We start from the raw sequence: 19,318 nt of genomic DNA, 5'->3' as shown, positions 1-19,318 counted from the left end.
AAGCTGGAAGAAACCCTGTTGCAATGCCTTCCAACTGGACAAAGACAAATTAAATAGTTCAGCTCGAAACATTTAAATGAAAGACTAGATTTAGTCAAAGCCCTGACTAAATCTAGTTAAGAACCTGAACCTCTGTCCAATCTGAATGATCTTGAGTTATTTTGCAAAGGAAATGGGAGCAGGATTTGAAATGTCTACAGCTCTAAAAAGGTGAAAACCATGTATCATTTCCTTCAGCTGTGCACTAATTTTGCGTCTGTCACATAAAATACAGCAACGTTTGTGCAGACCGAACATGCAGTCAGAAACTGTCCAACTACGATGATAAATGATCAAATTTATTTCAGTACGTATTTTGTCATTACATAACAGTACTGTAAAATGCTTGCATTTAAATGTGTTCTGTTGCAAAGAAGTGTTGACAAAAAAAAAGGGAAAACGTACAATTTACACCCCTGTTAGGTTACCTGACATCTGTTCTATCGTTCCTGCATTACGGCAACAACGCTTTCTGAAATGCTGTGGATTGTCAGACCATCTCATTCATCCCGATTTGTGGGAAATTTTCCAACCAATAGCTCTGGATGTGGAAGTTCAGCTTTACTGGGGATATAAATGAACCATACCAACAAGAAAAACAGATAAACAAAAGGCAACAGAAAGGTCATTTTTAACAAGCAGACTCTAATATGCTTGGGTATAACATTTTATAAGTGTAAATAAATGCAATTTTATTTTTTACTTTTGTTAATAACACTACATACATTAATATAGACCACCACTGATTATAATTTAACCATTTTTTGTGAAAAGAAACAGCAAAACTCCAAACCCAAACTGTAGCTGTTTTCTTGCTATCTGTACAGTTTTTTTTTTAACCCCTAGTGATTATCTAGATAAGTCCCTAGCAAGCATTAGTCACTAGAAAAATCAGGAAAAAAAGTAGACTACACCGCAACACCATATTTACAGTATATTATTTATATATTTATATTATGTATATATTTATAACACACTGACTGAGATTATGACAACATAAATTCATAAGCATCATTAGTGCAAGGCATGAGTAAGACCAGTAAAAAAGTTATTGACAAGAAATCGTCTAGATAACTAATGTGTGTGTGTGTGTGTAACAACATGTGGGGACATAGACAAACACACATAATGTGCTTAACATTGGTATGAATGAGGTGTAACAGACTGCGTGTCTATGATCTGCAGAGTGAGTGTGTGTTCCATTGTGCAAGTGTGTGTAATGTGCATGTGACTATAAGTCTACAGTTGAAATCAGTCACCAGCCAGCCCAGGCAAAGTTCGAATATACTGACACACCAACGTGTCTAAAGCACTTCCTAATCCACGTGTGAAATAATTAGAACTCCACTTTAAACATGAAGAGACCTCATATTGCAGCATCCCGCTCACAACCGCCACCTTTGTTTTTTTTTTGTTTTTTTACCCTGTGCAAACCCTGCAGCGGTCAAGCAACACTGACATAATGGGGGAAAAAAAAAAAGCTCTTTGCATAAACAAAATCATCCAACCCCAGTTTGATGGTTTACACGGGATTAACGAAAGGACGCGACATGAACGGTTGCTGATGTGTACCTTAGAGACTTCTCTGTCTTGCTGGGGGGAGGGAGGGGGCTCTCAAGTGTTGCAATGGTTCTTGCAGACACTCGATGCTTTAAGGAATACTGCAAAACATGATACAATGCCACCGCCGGCAAAAACAAGCAGGCACAGTCCCTCGGAGGAGACAACAAGTAGAAAAATATATAACGCACGCTCTAATCCTAAAGTGATGAAGGGAAAGCCAGTGGATTGCTGAGGGAATCAAGAGTTTAAAAGTTTCTTTTAAACTTTCGATAAAAGGTTCTGAAGACATGAGAGGGACACAGATCTCAGGGTTCCTTTTTGACTTTCTACTCCACGCCTTTCCTTTTCTCAGAACCACAAGAAATGGCTCTTTGTCTCCAACATTTGTCGCTTTGTTTGTGCTACTGTTGACCACAAGTAAAACACAGTTGGATTTTCTTCTTTTTTTTTTTTTACCCACGTAAATATTCTAAATAACCAACAACAACAAAAAAATCTACCAAAAATGACCAAAAGCAGAAGAATGGTGGACATAAGAGCAGTAGTTTCCAGAAAAGGGAAGTGACCCCCTTCCTCAAAATTGAACTCCTATCAAAGATGTTGGATGAGCTGAGGTTTCTAATATCTGATCCCCGACCCATCAATCAACTGGGAGATGTAAAGTAAAACAGAGTGGTTAGGAGGCTTCTTCAGGTACCAGCAGAACCTTAATGGAAGAGGCAGAGCCCCAAAGACATCAGCGAAATGGCACTGACTTTGCTACTGAGATAAAAAGAAACAAAGTGTGAGGGAGGATACAGGGCATCTTTTTCTGTCTCAAACAAAGGGGGACACGTTGCTTTAGTAGCTGCAGTGGCATCTGGGGCGTCGGCCACATTAGTTACTAGTTTACAGGTCAGGGAGGGAAAATTGTGTTCTTCATTTTAGGTAGAGCAACACGGAGCCTTGGCTGGCTGAGCAGCTTCTGTCAGGTCCACTCCCCGGGTCCGACCGCTGTTAGCGCCTGGAGCTTGAGGCTCATTTTTTGGCAATTTCTTTGCTGAAGATAGGAAAACAAAGAAGCAAAAGAAAAAAACAAATGCCATTTTTATTTTAGGAACAGAAAGGTCAAGCAATAGATATTTTTATATTTTAACTAACATAATGTTATATGTAACATTATTAATGGCCATATCAATAGGTAATATGTCAAGAGCCACTTACCAATAGCCATAAATATCTCATTCACATTCATAGATGTCTTGGCTGATGTCTCCATGAAAAGTAGGCTGTTGTCATCTGCGTATGATTGAGCATCCTGTAAAAAATACAAAATAGCATGAATATTCAACACAGCTTGACACATGACCATAAAAGACAAGTAGAGAAAAAGCTGCTAGACCAACGGCATCCAAACGTTTTGCCATGATTGCCAAAATGATCAAGTTGAAAGCACTGGCAGTCCACAAATATTTCAGTCATGAAACAGTTGGATGTTTGTGGTTCTCTTAACTTCATAATAAAGATAAATGCAGGAACCTGGTAAATAAATGAGAAACAATTTGTGTTGCACCTAATATTTCTTTTATTTCACAAAGATTTTATTTCTCTGAGCTAAAAGATAAAATGGGTGCCATCTCCATCAAACGCCTGTGACTGCAGAGCACATTTGAACTGTTCATAAAATGTGGTACGAATTCTGTGGGCCACAGAAAATCTTTCAGTCGCCTACAAATGGCCCACAGGCCAGATTTTAGACACCCCTGTGCTAGAAAAATGGAAGGCAGAAAGAAAGTATTTATGCTGCAACCACAACCACAAACTTTAAGTTAAGTAAGTCATGTGATATACAGGGCTGCATAATATCCTTAATTTATCACTATTGCAGAATTATTGCACCCAACATACATATTGTGAAGATCCGTCTACTGAAAATTACAAAACATGCGTGCTAATGATTCAGGAATTATGAAATATCTTAATGCAGGATAGATATTTTAGAAAGTAAAGAAGTGGTAAGGTGCTAAAGTCAAATAAGAAATTATAGCCAAGCTGTTTAAATTTATTCATCACGAGTCATATTTTTAGGGCACCATTCATCAATCACCACACATTGCATGTTTATTGTTATTATGCAGCCAGAGTGAAAAACCAACACAAACATGTGGGTAGTCAATGTGGAAAGAAAATACGTGTGGAGTGCATTTATTCCACGACTCAATACCTGGTACAGTTACTATCTATCAACTCTGACCAGTTTTCCCGTCTCCTCTAAAGAAAACATTCCTAAAGCATCACATTGCATTTTTTCAGAGATTTAAAGTATGTAACTAATAGGTAGAATATAAGACCCATCTAAAATGATCTGCCTCTACTAGGTTGTCTTCCAGAATTGGCCTGTATTTAACTTCATACACGTCCCCATCAACCCTGACCTGGTTAATCTTGTTTTGTTCCATCAGATAAATTCAGATTTTGACACCTTAGTGTGCAGCTGTGAAGTAAGAAAAACATGAGAACTGTTCCAGTACTTTTTCCAAAGCAATAAGAATATTTGTAATGTTTCTCTTAGGAAACAAACAGGTATGAAATGATGGGTGGTTCCATAACAAAACAAACAAAAAAATCCAATGACTAATTGCAGGATTGTTAAGTGGGTAACAATGTGACCTGAAAATCCACAGCTCTCTTGGAGGCCAGGTCGGCTTTATTTCCTGACAGAGCGATGACTATATTAGGACTAGCTTGTCTCTGTAGCTCCTTCACCCAGTTCTTTGCCCGCGCAAAGGACTCCTGCAAAACACACACCACGTGCCATGAGTTAATACTCTCGCTTTACATCACCCTGCAATCAAATGCAAGCAACCTGGTTTCATCTTGCCCTCCTGAATACATGCAAGTATCATCAGTGCAACTTTCAAAACTGAGAGCTTGTACAGATGCACCTCGTTTGTGATGTCGTAGACCACGATGGCGGCTTGTGCTCCTCTATAATACATGGGCGCCAAACTGTGGTACCGCTCCTGACCTGCAGTGTCCCAGATTTCAAACTTCACTGTCGTGTCATCTAGACACACTGTCTGGGTGAGGAACGCCGCTGAGGGGACAGAATGAGACGAGAGCCTGAGTTGGGGTTGCATGACGAGCATCCAAAAGTAAAGAACTGGTCACATTTAAGAAGAGTCTCCAGAATATGCCAAATCTCAGAATAATTCATCTGCATGGATTATTCACATAATTACTTACCTCCTATTGTGCTTTCTTGGAATTCGTGGAACTGGCCCTTGACAAAGCGAAGCACTAAGCTGGACTTCCCAACGGCTGATTCTCCCAACAGCACCAGCTTGAACTGACAGATCTTGTTTCCTGCATTGGGTCCATTGGGTCTTGAAGCTCCTCCTCTGCTGGCCATGGCCTAATCAGATCCTCTGCTATCCTGTGGGCCAAACTTTACGACCTGGGCGTCTGCTGCAGGAAACGGCAAAAGAGATGTTTGTTTACTGCACAGTAATGATCATGTTAAACTTCTAAATGTAACACAACTTGTCATCCAAAAAGTTGTAAAAACATGAACACATTTCAGGGTTTGTTTTTGTATAAGTAAGCAACATTTGAACATAACTTATTAAAAACCCACATTAAGTATAAGTCAATCACAGCTAAATAATAGAAAATCCATACAAAAGAAAGGTGTGCCTCTTCACTAACAGACGACCAACCCCAATTCAGTGCTAAAAAAAAAAAAAAAAAGTAAACTAAAACATCCTCACAGTAAAGCCGTTTCAAATCCTCTGTAATCAAACTGCATCAGGTGATGCTGGAGTAATGACTGAAACTTGCTTGGATTTCACCAACATAAACTGATGTGTTTTATTTTGTGGGATAACTGGTTCTCTAAGAAAAGTGCTTGAATGTTTGACATTCTTCTGATAGTAGAAAATGCTGCATTTCACTCAACTACGGGTGTTGTAAAACAATATTTTAGTAATCGAGTACTCTACAGAATATTTTTACGATTATCAGAGGAATCCTCTCTCTCTCTCTTTCTGAGCACCATTCCTAACGTTCGCTCCAAAGCCGTGACGACGCGATTCAGACGCCACAAAATCCGTTGTAGTCCAGTCATCGCAACTCGAAATTCAACAATCCTTATTTGTCCTCCAAACTCTGCCAAAACGCCGCACAATTCAACACCATGCTGCTAGCACGTCACAACAACTCGTAGGCGGAAGTAAGAGCGCCCCCCCCTCACAAATAACGATCCGGACGGAACATGGTGTGCTACATAATAAAACATAATTTAGCAAATCTTTGAGGCAGATACATTTTCCTTGTGGAATATTAATAATTGAGATACTCGACTCATTCGAGGAACATATCCTCTATCAAACGTCTTCCAGAACAAAGCAAAATAAAAAATAAACACAGATATAGGCGCCTCTCCAGAAAAAACTGACAAGCACAAACAAACATCTCTTTGGACCAAAACAGCAGATTAACATGAATAATTTCCGTTATATGCCTTCAAGCTGTGTGTCTCTTTTTCTCAAACATGTTTTACCAGTTCATGTGTCATTATTGACTCATGCACTAATGAACTGAAAGCTGCACCAAGAAGCAAAGACTTGACAATTGTTAAGAGTTAAAATCACTGTCAAAGAAGTAACGGAGGAAACCAACACAAACAGACTAAGAGAAAGAAACAAAAATCCTGTAACGAAGCACAGCCGTGTTTTATTACAGGACAGAAAGAGAAGGAGATCCGTCCCACCCACAGTATTTAAGCCCATTTTCTCTGTGAGAGCCACTGTTTAGATGCATACCATGCATTACTGACTAACTTATTTAGGAATAAATTCTAACTGTGGAACACATGGCTGTTGTTAGGAAGTAAATCTTGTCTGAGCGGCATGCAGGGCAGTTTGTAAACTCCTTTAAATACAAACTGAGACCCTTGGCATGCTCTCCCCCTGACATTGACAAGTACTGTTAAAAGTTCAGCTAAATGCAGGCTGATATTGCTCTAAGAGAAGTGTTCGACTCCAGACTGCTTCGACCTTTTTTGTAAATGCAAATGTGGAAATATTCTTTCCATTTCAAAAATATTTATAACCATGTACGCTTTTCTGTCCATTAATAAAATCAACAGAAACGATTTATCCACTTACGAAACATTTAGAATTTGTTACACTTAAAAATGGCATTTTTATATTCAACTGACAGCAGAAAAAATAAAATAAAATCAAGATTGCCATTTTACTCACCCTAAATATCAAACACTTTATTAGTTTATTAAGCGGCCATCCCATGAAGTCTGTTTCCAGCAATAATCTGTGAGTTAGTGAAAGGAGTGAACTACAACATATTTTTTACTACACTATACAGAGGTTGGCCGATTTTCTTTCTGTCATTTTTGTAAAGCTTTGACCAATTTTTCTCTTTAGGGGCAATAATATAAAAGAGATCTGAGACCAGTATTTAAAGTGTGTTTTCAAGAATTTCTTCAGTGATCGGTGGTTATTTATGCTAGGAGCAAGAATAAAAGCAGATGCAAAACAGATTTTTACTAGTATTCTACAAGAAATACAAAATAATTTAGTTGACATTTTAAGCTGGCTTTATAGTAGCAATTTGAGCAAAATTTGTAAAAATGCACATTTTCTTGTGAATATTCACAAGAAAATGAGACATGTCTGTTCAGCCTTCCTATTATCTGTTTAGTCTAACATTCTCTCGCTACAATGAATGAACTGCACACATTTCAATGAAAAAAGTTTCCTTTGAAATAGCTTCTCAGATCTCTATGCTTCCTCCGACACCTCAGTAATAGAGAATATAGAAAATATTGAGTCTTCTTTCCACAATAACAACTTCCACATGGAGTGTTGTTGTTCTTGCTAATAAAATTAGAAGATATGGGCATGTTTTGTCAATTTTAAGACAACCAGATTGGAGGTCACACTTAAAAGTCAAAATTGCCAACAGATAGACAAATCATCTGAGGGGATCTATCCAAAAGAAATGTAAGCTTAATTTTCAAAGGGCAATTTTAAGGAGGAACGTCTAAAAACACAAGCATTAGAAAACATGAACACACAAGGAAGAACAGTAAGAACATAGTCTCTGCCTGTTTTTCCAGATAAGGACTGTCAACAAACGATGCACGACTGCTGTGCTCACACACTAGGCACACTTAACAGTCAATCGTTGACTGTAAACAGACTGGCTCAAGCTAGCTGTGGCCCTGAGTCTGTTTTGATATTGGATAGCTACTCCTTTCCCAAATGTAGCTGGTTAGCTTGCACATTGCTAACATACTGCCACCGACTGCTAACTTGACAACAAATTTAACCATTAGCAACTGTAATAATATTCCAAAAAACTGCACAAGAGTAAAAATAAGACAATAATATAATAAAATTGTGTAAAATGGATGCTAATTGCTAAGGTTGTTACGGCACTTAAACGGGAGTTGCCAAACCCCTAGCAGTAGCATGCTAGCATTGTTAGCATTCCACCCACCCTTTAAGCTGGTAACTAAACGAGCGGTTTTGTCATAAAACTACCTAAACCAATCGTTTACAAAGCTACCACACCAACACACATTATGGACAACAACACTCAGCTGAACCCGTCTAAGACCTATAAGTCTGTATGATCCGTGGCTATCAAACATCACAGACTTTAGCCGAAGCCAGCTAACGGAGACCCAACAGAGCAAACGTTAGCGCTAATCACACTCAACCAGCTGCTAACACCAACATGTCCGCTACCTGAGAGCCAGACGATGGATGTAACTTTTACTCCCACCACTTTGATGTGTATTACACACGGAATCCGGGGCACTGCGGTGAGATTGGTATGGGGAGCCGAGAAAACAATTTCAACAATCCCGTCACGTCGCCTCCTTTCTTTCTTCTGGCAACTTCCTCTTAGAACCAAAACACACAACGAGCTCTTCCGCTCTGCGCCACGTCACACAGTACGTCGGCGACACCAGCGATACAGCTCATACTGTCAGAGACTTACTGAGAAAAAGTTTGATCTTAAAACAGTATTACAATAATAGAAATATAGGCTTGCCACAATTTTTTGACATTTAAGTAGCTTTTTATTATTTAGAAATAATTATTATACAGTAAGGAGGCAAGTGTCACAGCAGTGAGTTTGAGCATTCATTCTCACACAAAAGAAAAAATAAAGAATAAAAGAATACACAGAAAATATACTTGTATAAACATAGACAAAGAAAAACAGGTCATTATCTGCTTTTCTGGCAACATATTATTCTTATTTAAAGAATCCACATTAACATGGACAAATGAAACAAAATTTGCACACATGAAAGGATGAGCTAGAACTGCGCATTTACATTAAAGACTAAGCTGAACAAAGAACGACATTTTAATTGAAAAAAAAAAAAAATTAAGCTCAGTTTTGTTTTCCAAAAGAAAATGCAATGGGTTTTAAGGGTTACGTATAACGGTGGATATAATTTAAAAATGTTATAAAATGAGCAGAAGGATGAAGAACATGAAATATCCAGCAGGTGGCGGTTTAGCTCCACCTTTTGTTTTTGACAAGGAGAAGAAGAATTCTGACACCCATCTTCATCGTAGCTTCCGTAGGCCCATTAAACCACGTTTTATTAGTCTCTGCCTTAGCATTTTTAATCTTTTTGACTGTAATGTGATATTTTTTCACAAGACCTTCATCACATTAAGTACAGCGGCATTCGTACGTTTCATGACAGCTCGCTGAACCAGCTGAATAGCAGCAGCGACAGTCATGGAGGAGGAGACACCAGAGGAGCTGCTGATTAAGCGGCACCGTAAAGAGAAGAAAGACCTACAGGGTATCAACAACTTGCTGTTATTCTTCTGTGTCAGCGGCGGTCTGACAATGTGATGTGACTTAGTTTGCATCATGGAAGTTTTTAATGTGACTGCTACTTAACTGCAACTATATAAGACAAGGCTGTGTTTCTATTACATTCTATTCTATTATTAAGGCTGTTCTATTACAGTTTGTTTATAATTTTAGGCTAACTTCAAATGTCCCAAATAGTAGAAAAAAATAGGACAGAAATCTTTACCTTGACCGTTTTTTCCCCAGTAAATATTCGCTTTGTATCATAGCAATCGACATTTGGATTCAGTTTTTGTTTAATCACTCTTATAAATAATTTTATTGTTTTATTGTTCTGAAAAGTCTTATCTTTTCAGGTTGGTAAAACTTTTATGTTGTAAAGAGTAATATAAAATTGACATAATTTAGTTTTAGTGCAAACTCTTTGACAAGAAAGCTGTATTAATGCACTTTATTTTGTAGCAAAGATCCAGGGTATGAAAAACTCCGTCCCTAAAAACGACAAGAAGAGGAGAAAACAGCTGACGGAGGAAATAGCAAAGTTAGAGTCGGATCTCAGTCAGAAGCATGAGGAGGAACTCAAGCAGCTGAAGTCTAATGCTGAAACAAAGGTAGCTACTTACAACAACTGACTTATCAAAAAATGTTAATGTGTTCTGAATTTTGAAGCACGTTTCAAACATGACTTTTTATCTCTCCTTATCAAAATAACGAATGCATTACCTTTTACAATACGTGACATAATATTTAAACATCGTGCAAAAGAAACAGTTATTCAGATAATACTATCACACTGACTCATTACCAACCTCAGTAAAATAACCTCTGCTCCCCTTCTTCACCTTACCCAGGTGGAGGAGGTGGTGAACGGTGTGGAGACCATAAAGCTGGAAGGCGGAGAACAAGAAGAAACCAAACAACCACGAGTAACTAAAGCACAGAAGAGAAGGGTGAGAAGCTTTTTATAATGCTTTCCAGTATTACTGTGTTACAACCGATAAAACCGGTATACAGTTTTATCTGTCTTTCCTCACACATTCTATAAACTGCTCTGTGATGTACTTAAAGTGCAGTTATCTTGTGGTTGAAATAAAATCAAGAGTTTACTACCTTAAATATTTATTTATTGCTTCCATTTGAACTTTTGCTGGTGTTAAATCCGTTACTTTTGCATGAACATTTCTCTCCAGGACAAGAAGGCTGCACAGGAGAAGGAGAGAGAAAGCAGGATAGCAGAGGCAGAGGTGCAGAACCTGCAGGGCGTGAGGCACCAGGAGGGTTTAAAGCTAGCTCAGAAACTGGCCCAGCAACAGCTTCAGATAAAGGAGATTTCATCTGATGGACACTGCATGTACCGTGCCATTGAAGACCAGCTAGCACAGCGATTAAAGGTGACTTATTTAAATGGCGTATTGAAATTATTTGACTATCTAATCAGACATGCACTAGGCAAAAAAAATGTTAATGTTCTTCTTGTAGTTTCTCCATTTGAAATGCCCGGCTGGAGAATTTTCTAGAAACCATTTGTACTTGTTTTCGATGCAAAAACACATTGCCGTAGTTCTTCTGTTTTCTCTTAGTCGGGGTTAAAGATGAGTGTGAAGGAGCTCCGATCCCGCACTGCTGAGCACATGAGAAACCATGCTGACGACTTTCTGCCTTTCCTCACTAACCCCAACACTGGGGACATGTTCACAACAGGTACCTGACGTCCTTATTGCTCTACATGAAGATACTGACAGAGGTGCAGGAAAACCACGAAATAAACATGAACTTTTTGTGTTTGTTTCCAGACGAGTTTGAGAAATACTGCAGCGATGTGGAGCACACAGCAGCTTGGGGCGGCCAGCTGGAAGTGAGTCACTCTGCAGCTTTATTTGTGAATTTTTAGGAAAACTCATGCATTTAGAGAAGTTAATTTGTTCTTATGCTTTTCATTCGTTTTGGATTACTCTTGTTCACAGCTCCGAGCTTTGACTCAGGTGCTAAATTTGCCAATAGAAGTGATCCAGGCCGACTCGCCGACAATCAGGATTGGGGAGGAATATGATGGTGAAGTCATCACTCTTGTGTAAGATTATTACTTCGTAATCGCACTTTAAACAGAAGGGGAAAAGTTAAATAAAAGATACCAGTGTGGTTAGAAATGCTTTACATCTGTATTAAACAGCGTGACTAGATTTGCATCCGTTGTAGGAAAGCATTCATTGCAGGTTTTCTGCATTTAAATGTAGCCTTTTTATGCAAAATTAGTCTCTCTCATGACTTTGATGCACAGCAGCACTGAGAGCATTTTTTATTTGTAGTTGTGTTCCAATAATGCATGCCTTAGCTGTTGTTAATGCCTAATTGAACAGCATTTAAATATGAACATCTGATAGCATAATGGCCATCTCGTAATGTGTAAAGTTGCTGGAGGTAAATAAAGCTATTCAGTCACAGAATATATTTTGTTGTTGCTTACAGATATATGCGTCATGCCTATGGTCTAGGCGAGCACTACAACAGTGTGGAGCGGTTAAAGGATTCGACTGGTGCTGAAGACAACTGAGAGTCCCACATCTGTGACAGAAATAAATGTCTTTATTTAAGAGTGAACAAAATAAACGTTTCACGAACTGAAGTCTGTTTTTATTTTGTTTGGTTTTTTTTTCCCTGAATGGAGATTATTTTCTTTCAGAGTTTAAAAGGAAGAGAAAGGGTCAAGATATGAAAATCTATTATTTCAGTGATACGATACTGAATCATTGTGCTCTTATAAAGTTGTTTTATATTAAACACTTTTGAGCCTCACTGATTGTCTCAAGGTTTCCCCGGTTTTATTAGCAGCGTTTTTGTTGTTACACAAATCTGTGTGGACATTTTATGATCAACCTCTTCAATAGAACTTTATCCGGTCTCAACCAAGTCTGCTAATAATGATAGTCCGAGCTGACATGCTAGTTGACATGTAAAACCTGTAAAACAGTGACCAGCTTGCTTTATTGAGGCGTGATCATTAGAGGTCGCACTTGCACAAAGCAAGAACTTGAACAAGATTGTTGACTTTTGTTGCCATGGGAACTCAACAGAAAGGCTAACAAGAGGTGGGATCAGGAAAATGGCCTACAGTGTAGTTGTTAGAGGAACCGTGTACAGAGCTATGTGTGGCAATGGAAACTCTTTAAATCTGAATTCAAGTGGGTTGAAGAGTGTTCCTGAGTTTGTTTCCAGATTCCCAAACCTCTCAGTCCTTCTGTTGTGCTACAACTCTATCTCTGACCTCCCAACCCACTTCCAGTCTCTATGTCACGTGAGTCTCCTCTTATTTCTTGTAATCTGTCTAGCAAATCACAAAGATCGCTCAAGCTACTATTTTGGCTTTTATCTTCAAGCTAACAGAACTGAATTTGGGAAATAATGCCCTGAAGGAGTTTCCTGTAGTTCTGAGCCACCTGGGTTCACTGAGAAAACTCTACCTCTACCGCAACAAAATAGATGTGGTGTCACCTGATGCAATTGGTAGGCAGGTCTGGACTGTTTGGGGTTGGTAACACAGACTCTGAATCAACTCACTGACTGCGTCATCATGTTTTGAAGGTCACTTAAGAAACCTTGTTGTCCTCAATCTCAACCACAACAACATTCAAAGGTTACCACCAGAAATCGGCAGGTAAATAAATGTACCCACTTTGTCTAAAATTGCTCTTTTTATTTTTCTTTACTTGCAATGTTCTCCAACAATTTTTTTTTTTAGATTTTGAAAACTTTTCACTTAATTTCTTTTCTTTCAGTAGAATCATCTCACAGTAAAAAAATGTGGAAAAATTAAACCCTTGACCTGCGTATAGTTAGTACTTTGGCTTCCCTGCTGTTATTACTTTATACAATCCCACATTATGTAAAGCGGGTTTGCTCCACTTTTGCCTATGGAGCAAGCTTTATGCTTCTGCAACATTTTCAAGCGTTTGTATCACACAGAGACGGAGCTTTGTTGGGTTTAGCTCTGGCGAATAAGCGGGTAAATGTAAACACATTTACCAGCATCAGAGTAGTGAGATGATCAAATGAGAAATATTGTATTTCTTTTGAAAATCTGTCCATTTACAGGCTGAGGAACCTTCAGCACTTCACTATGCTTGATAACAAGCTGGAGGAGCTTCCTGATGAAGTTGGTTGTCTTAAAAAGCTATGTACGATCAACCTTACCTTTAACAATCTCTCGAGGCTACCTCAGCAGCTGTACTCCTGCAAAAACCTCATCCAGCTGTACGTAGCCAGAAACAGGCTGACAAAACTACCAGAGGTGGGTATGTACTAATTGCTTTGTTAAAGCAGGCATAATTCATGGCAGCTTGTAAGTTCCAACAGCTGGAAGCACCAAATTTACGTCTGACTATTTTTTAAAAATACATGGTGACTAAAACTTTACCCATCTGGCTTTTCCTGCAGGGAATAACGGCTCTTGTTAAACTTCGAGTTCTGGATGTGGCTGGGAACATGCTGTCCATATTTCCTATAGAGGTACACTGGACAGTAAAATCCACAATATTATGGTTTTCTTTTGAAAAGGAAATAAATGACATCGCATAATGTGTGTGTTGGAAATATTTAGTTCCACCTGCTGCACCTGACGGAGCTGTACTGTGAGGAAAACTGGCTGATTAAATTTATACCGGTGCCGTTACCGCCGCAGCCTGCGCTCCTGTCACTCAAGGTCAAGCTATTCCTCACGTAATCGTCGTGTTTGTAACTCAAAACTCTTGTTGTTGTGTAACTGTGACCCAGATGTGTCTCTGTAGGAGCTGGCTGCCAGGTTTGTTTTGTTAGAAGTCAGAAAGCAGTTCTCTCTGATCAACCTGAGTCTTCCTCACTACCCAGAGCTGAAAGACCTGTTGTCCAGCAGCAGCTGTTGTACAGAGTGCAAGGGCCCCTTCCTCACTTCATGGGTGGAGTGTGTGCAATTTATCAATCTGAAGAAGGTCAGAATGCCACTTTCTAAACACATTGATATCTTCTATATTTGTGATGAAAACCGCTACAGCGACAGGTTATTCTAATTTTTAAATGTATGTGCTTCAACATTTAAATGTTCGCATGCAGGTAAAACTTGACCAAGAGGATGACGTACATTAGACAAACAAATGATTAGTTATTGAGTAAAATGATCAGATTGCACACAAGTCGGAGCACAAATGACAAACTTGCGCAAAGGGAGTGTCAGTTTGCCATGTAGTCCCATCTTGGACAGATTTCAGTCTAAACATCAATGATGACCAGCTTCTGCCCTGAAGTTGTTTGTAGTTTTGTGGTATATAATCCTCTCCCTGGATTATTAATGGATTTGCTTTTAGTATGATTTGTCATCATCGTTCTCTTCCAGTATGAATAAGAACACTCCTCAATTTTCTCTTTAATGTGTAGAAAATCTATGTTGAGTCAAAAAGAAAAAATATTTAGCTTATTTTGTGAGATTTCTTAGAACTCACTCCTTGTGCAGGATACAATTTGGGAAACATAAACATTGGAATAAAATTAGAGCTTCACTGATCAGACTTTTCTTTAAAACACACAAAAAAGTCCATGAAGGAACATCCTGTTGGTCGATGTGTTTATTGTAGGAGTTCTGTTGAGTTTTATCAGCAGAACCAAACAAAAGTGATCAGAGCCTATCAAGAGAAAATTGGATCAATTTAACCTCTGATTATTTGATCATCCTTCTTTCTAATGAACATACTTTGTTCTTGTATCATATTTGAGTAAACAGGTGATTGCCCATGTCTTCAGAATTTAACTTTGGATCTTTTTATTAATTTTTACATATTGCAATTACTGACAGCTTTGTAAAATGACTTGTCTTTATCTTTTTAAAAATGTGATACTCATATTAATCTATCATTTCATAAGGGCTTTCAGGGGCTCAAGTACTTTCAAGAACACTGGAAGTGTGAAACTATAATGAAATATTCAACCTTGACTTTCTCTTTTGTGAAAACACTGTGTTTATATCTTTACAAAAAAAAAAAATAGAGAAAGAAAAAAGTTATTTTTTAATTTACCCCTTTTTTATATGCTTATCTTTTAAATGTCTTTATCGACAACAAAATGGCAATTTTTCAAAGCTTATTCTGAAACAGTGAAAACATTCAGTGGCTAAGGTACACTTTCTATGTGTCGTTTGTCTGCTGTAGGACATGAACATGAAGAGTTGTCTCACTATTCCAGTCCGGTCTGTCCTGTGTTCATACAAATGCTTCAGAGAACAAGGACCCTGCTACTATGCCGTTGAGACGAAATAAATGCAGGAATACTGAAGGATGCTTGTCTCTGCGGCAACAGAGTCAAGTGGCCACCAGGTGGCAGCAGAATAACGTGGTACTATTTTAACGCAAGCCAGGTTCACTGTCAGATACGAGTTCAAACAAAGTTTCTTCTGTCTCATCTAAAGTTTTCATACGACTCAGTGAAGGAAACGTGAGGCTTAAAGCTTAAAGGATGAAGGAGGCAATTAAAAACGCTGTTAGTTTGAAAAAAACATCTTTTAATTGTCTTTGATGAATACATGCTGCTATTGTTCTGTGCGTAGGTCGACTTGTGAAGGTGTGCGTGCAAATAACCTCTTATCTGTTTTTGAAGGTCAAGGAATGTGTGAAGCTATTTAATAATTTATATAACGACAATATAAAATCTTCCCTCTGAATGTAGTTTTCTAATTTCTACCTCCGTCTCCTCCTGGTGGCATCTGTTCCAACCTGCCAGACAGGAGAAAGCTAGAGAAAGAGAGATAGAGGGAGGGATGGAGAGAACTTCATTGCAAGCAAATTAATTTGTCATCCACGCCTCCAGAGCCTAGCAGCTTCTTCACTTGCTGCCGCGGCCGCCGCTGCCGCCACCGCCGCCGCTGCTGCTGCTGCTGCTGCTGAGCGTGTGTCTGCTGAGTCGGAGCCTCATACATAATGCATCAGGTTTAATTGCAAACCCAGAAACTAATGACTTTGGACTGGTTAACAGCAGGGGAGCCATACATCTCGAGCAAACTGAATGAAAAATCAGCTCAGAGGAGAGAAAAAAAAGGAGCCTAGCCCTTAATTGATGAATAATTGAAGCGGCGAGCTACAGGGCATAATTGTGACATTTTGTTTCAATCAATTTCCAAGTGGTGTGGGCGAAAGTGCACTTAAAGCGAAAAGGCAGTGACAGTGGATGTGAAAGAAAGGGAGAGATAGATAGAGAAAGAGAATGGATGGTGATGGAAATGAACGTGTCTTCAGTCATTGAAATGACATTTAGTGGAGCAAAAGATGGGAACAAATGACTTCCCTCCCTGTCTACCTCTTAATTCTGCTCCCACTCATTTTATGCTTACTATTGAGTCACTTTTTTTTCTGTCTGCCACTGGATGTATTTTAATTAATAAATTTTTTTTTAAAAAACAGAATGAGAGCCACACACATCTTTCTTACGCGTTTAGATTATCCATTAACACGCTAGCTGATTTCAACAGTGTGTTGTCCTTCTCATTTACAGTTTCTGCTCCACATTCTCTGAGTTACTTCTCAAAATATCTGGTATCAAGCTTATACTTGCTCTTCACCGCACAAAACATGTAAAAGCTTCACCACTGAAAAGAGACGTAATGCGAAATTGCCAGTCAGTAAAATCTTTAGCAGTGAGCATGGCTGATAAATAGGTCATTCCAGTCTGCTGGCCACATATGAGCAGGTGAAGGGCAAACAGTATGTTTCTTCTCGCAGGCAACATATGCTGGGTCCTACAGCGCCAACATGGTGACCTCGGGAGAAGCCGTTAGTCTGGTGTCAAGCTTTATGCAATGCAGTCAAAGACACATTTCATCAAACTGCAGAAGAGTAAACAAAAAGAGCTGAAACGAGTGAGCATAATGTTATGTTTAGAACGACTCTTATTAGGATTCGATGACAAACTTTCACAATAATGTTGAAGTGGGAAAAAAAAGGCTGTATTGTTTTATTTTTTCTTACAAATGGAAAATCTGGAAATGTATCTGTGCATTTATTTTGAAGTGTCAATACTTCATTAAAACCACTTCGTCCATTGTGCCTCTACGGATTTGTTTCTATTATGTTGCTTCAGGACTTAATGTATTGGCCACACCTCTCGTACATGCACATGCACTCGTATGCTCTGTTTTTCTCTCCTGTTTTTGTGTGTGTGTGTGTGCGTGTATGTTTGTGTGCTTCCCAAAACCGCACAGGGTGATTGACGTCTATGTAAATAGGAAGGTTGCACCCTCAAAGGAGACGCCATACGGATGGGAGCTCCACACCGACGAAAGGCCCCCACAAAAAATGGTGCTTGTAAATTCCTGATATGCCTAACGTATGTTAATGAGCCTCTATCCAACTCTGATATAATTACTGTGAGGGGCATGTTGCCTTTGGTGAAAATGTCTGTGTCGTGTGCTGTGGCTACCTTATGGGCAAGAGAAAAAGTAAAGAATGACAAAGTGGTGAATAAATAAATTCTCATTTTCTGTGGTCAGAGGTAGAAGAGAGTGAGGTTGGCAAATTCACTCAGCATGATGTATTTATGCAAAGGCAGCGTGGGTTCATTATAATCCTCTTTTGTTCAAGTGCTTTCTGCGGTCTTGTATTGTTTCTGAGGAGATGTTTAGTTTGCCTTGTCAGTTAAAGCACTTGTACAACAACAAAGCAAGAGTTGCCTGAAGCCTCCTGAGCACAAAATGTATCCTGCATGGGACTTTAACAATCAGGTTTTATATTCAAACTTTCTAAAAATTGGTTGACTTCTTTAAATTGTATTGCCTGTTTTGAGTTGAGTCTTTAGTGCAGTGCTTGTCATGTTATCCCTTCATCGTTTTGTGCTTTTTTTACTACAGCTTTGGTATTTTTATACCCCACAGAAATTAGCCGTGTCATATTAGACATACTTGCAGTGGTGGTTTTTGATATTGGCAACTTGGCCAGTTGTTCAGGGCGGGCTCCAGTGAGGGCATATAAGCACCGGATTAAAAGCAGAGGCTTTTTAGCTCTTAGTTGGACTGTCAACAGGGACTCCTTTCTTGAGGGACTGGGCAGCCCAGAAGTTCAATCTGTTTCTTTTTATTTGTTTTTCATTGGTTTTTGCATGGTGGGGTTATCCTGGAGTAACATTAGAGTTCTTGGGAATGTTTCATGTCTTACATTTAAACTGAAACAAATATTTAAACTACACCAACCCAGAGTTACTTGAGTGCAGATGTGTTCATGGTACTCCAATAGACAATTTATTAGGAGAAGGGCATTACTTTGGTTTGATCAGGGGCCATAATTTGTCATATTTCTAAAGACTGAACATGTGATTCTTTTTATTATAGTTCATGCTCTTAGGTTTTCTTCCAGCATTTTCCTGTATTTGCAGTTAAAAATAAAAAAAGGTATATATTTATATCTCTGTTAGATTTTAAATGATTTTTCAATCAACCAAGAAGGTTGTTTCTGATATGAAATCAGATAGGTATCTCTCAAATGATAACAGAGCAAGCGTTACCTCTCTGGCATTATCTCCTTCTGTTAAGATCAGCGTTGTGTTTTCTGCTCTGTTGGTAACTGTTGCATTTTGCCTCTTTTTGTTTTCCTACATATATTTTCTGATGTTTTTCCACAAAGTTCCACATCTCAGGACACTTCAAACATGTTTGCATCATCCTCACAGTTTCTAAAGTCCTTCACGTGGTCTAAGTAAGCCTCTTCTCTTTAGCGACTCTGCAGCCAAAGGTGGTTAAAATGAGTCCCATCGATTGCCGGTGCAGAAGTTCTGCGGATGGCAGAGCCGTCTCAGACTGCTGTGCAGCATTGGTGCCCATGGCAGATTCTGGTGTGGTGCCACTGGCAGAGCACCAGGATATTGT

General features: G+C 38.9%; 3 protein-coding genes across 5 annotated transcripts; 2 read left to right on the top strand and 1 right to left on the bottom strand.

The window, feature by feature from the left end:
- Window positions 1-317: 317 nt before the first annotated feature.
- On the bottom strand, window positions 318-8,606 carry LOC122843641 (ras-related protein Rab-5A). 2 transcript variants are annotated; one of them, XM_044138528.1, is made up of 6 exons: window positions 8,355-8,606; window positions 4,828-5,049; window positions 4,527-4,678; window positions 4,252-4,374; window positions 2,806-2,899; window positions 318-2,641 (listed from the first exon to the last, which is right to left on the bottom strand). In XM_044138528.1, the coding sequence occupies exons 2-6, from the start codon at window positions 4,991-4,993 to the stop codon at window positions 2,526-2,528; spliced, it is 651 nt and encodes a 216-aa protein (XP_043994463.1). In that variant the 5' UTR covers window positions 4,994-5,049; window positions 8,355-8,606; the 3' UTR covers window positions 318-2,525. The 2 variants fall into 2 exon arrangements, with proteins under 2 accessions (XP_043994463.1, XP_043994462.1); XM_044138527.1 differs by having other exon boundaries at window positions 4,828-5,046; window positions 8,355-8,565.
- A 543-nt stretch (window positions 8,607-9,149) lies between these two features.
- Window positions 9,150-12,073, top strand: otud6b (OTU deubiquitinase 6B). The gene is made up of 8 exons (XM_044138523.1): window positions 9,150-9,436; window positions 9,913-10,061; window positions 10,302-10,400; window positions 10,641-10,841; window positions 11,031-11,151; window positions 11,244-11,305; window positions 11,415-11,521; window positions 11,917-12,073. Exons 1-8 carry the CDS (start codon window positions 9,370-9,372, stop codon window positions 11,999-12,001), a joined length of 891 nt encoding a protein of 296 aa, XP_043994458.1. The 5' UTR covers window positions 9,150-9,369; the 3' UTR covers window positions 12,002-12,073.
- A 417-nt stretch (window positions 12,074-12,490) lies between these two features.
- lrrc69 (leucine rich repeat containing 69) lies at window positions 12,491-15,744 on the top strand. 2 transcript variants are annotated; one of them, XM_044138522.1, is made up of 8 exons: window positions 12,491-12,742; window positions 12,825-12,951; window positions 13,030-13,102; window positions 13,540-13,735; window positions 13,882-13,953; window positions 14,045-14,163; window positions 14,311-14,411; window positions 15,621-15,744. In XM_044138522.1, exons 1-8 carry the CDS (start codon window positions 12,551-12,553, stop codon window positions 15,716-15,718), a joined length of 978 nt encoding a protein of 325 aa, XP_043994457.1. In that variant the 5' UTR covers window positions 12,491-12,550; the 3' UTR covers window positions 15,719-15,744. The 2 variants fall into 2 exon arrangements, with proteins under 2 accessions (XP_043994457.1, XP_043994456.1); XM_044138521.1 differs by having other exon boundaries at window positions 12,493-12,742; window positions 14,045-14,146; window positions 14,232-14,411.
- Window positions 15,745-19,318: the final 3,574 nt, after the last annotated feature.

The sequence above is a fragment of the Gambusia affinis genome, linkage group LG14 (genome assembly GCF_019740435.1).
Source record: "Gambusia affinis linkage group LG14, SWU_Gaff_1.0, whole genome shotgun sequence".
Classification (NCBI taxonomy): Eukaryota; Metazoa; Chordata; class Actinopteri; order Cyprinodontiformes; family Poeciliidae; genus Gambusia; species Gambusia affinis.
Note: the sequence above shows the minus strand (reverse complement) of the source record. Positions and strands in the feature narration are given on the sequence as shown.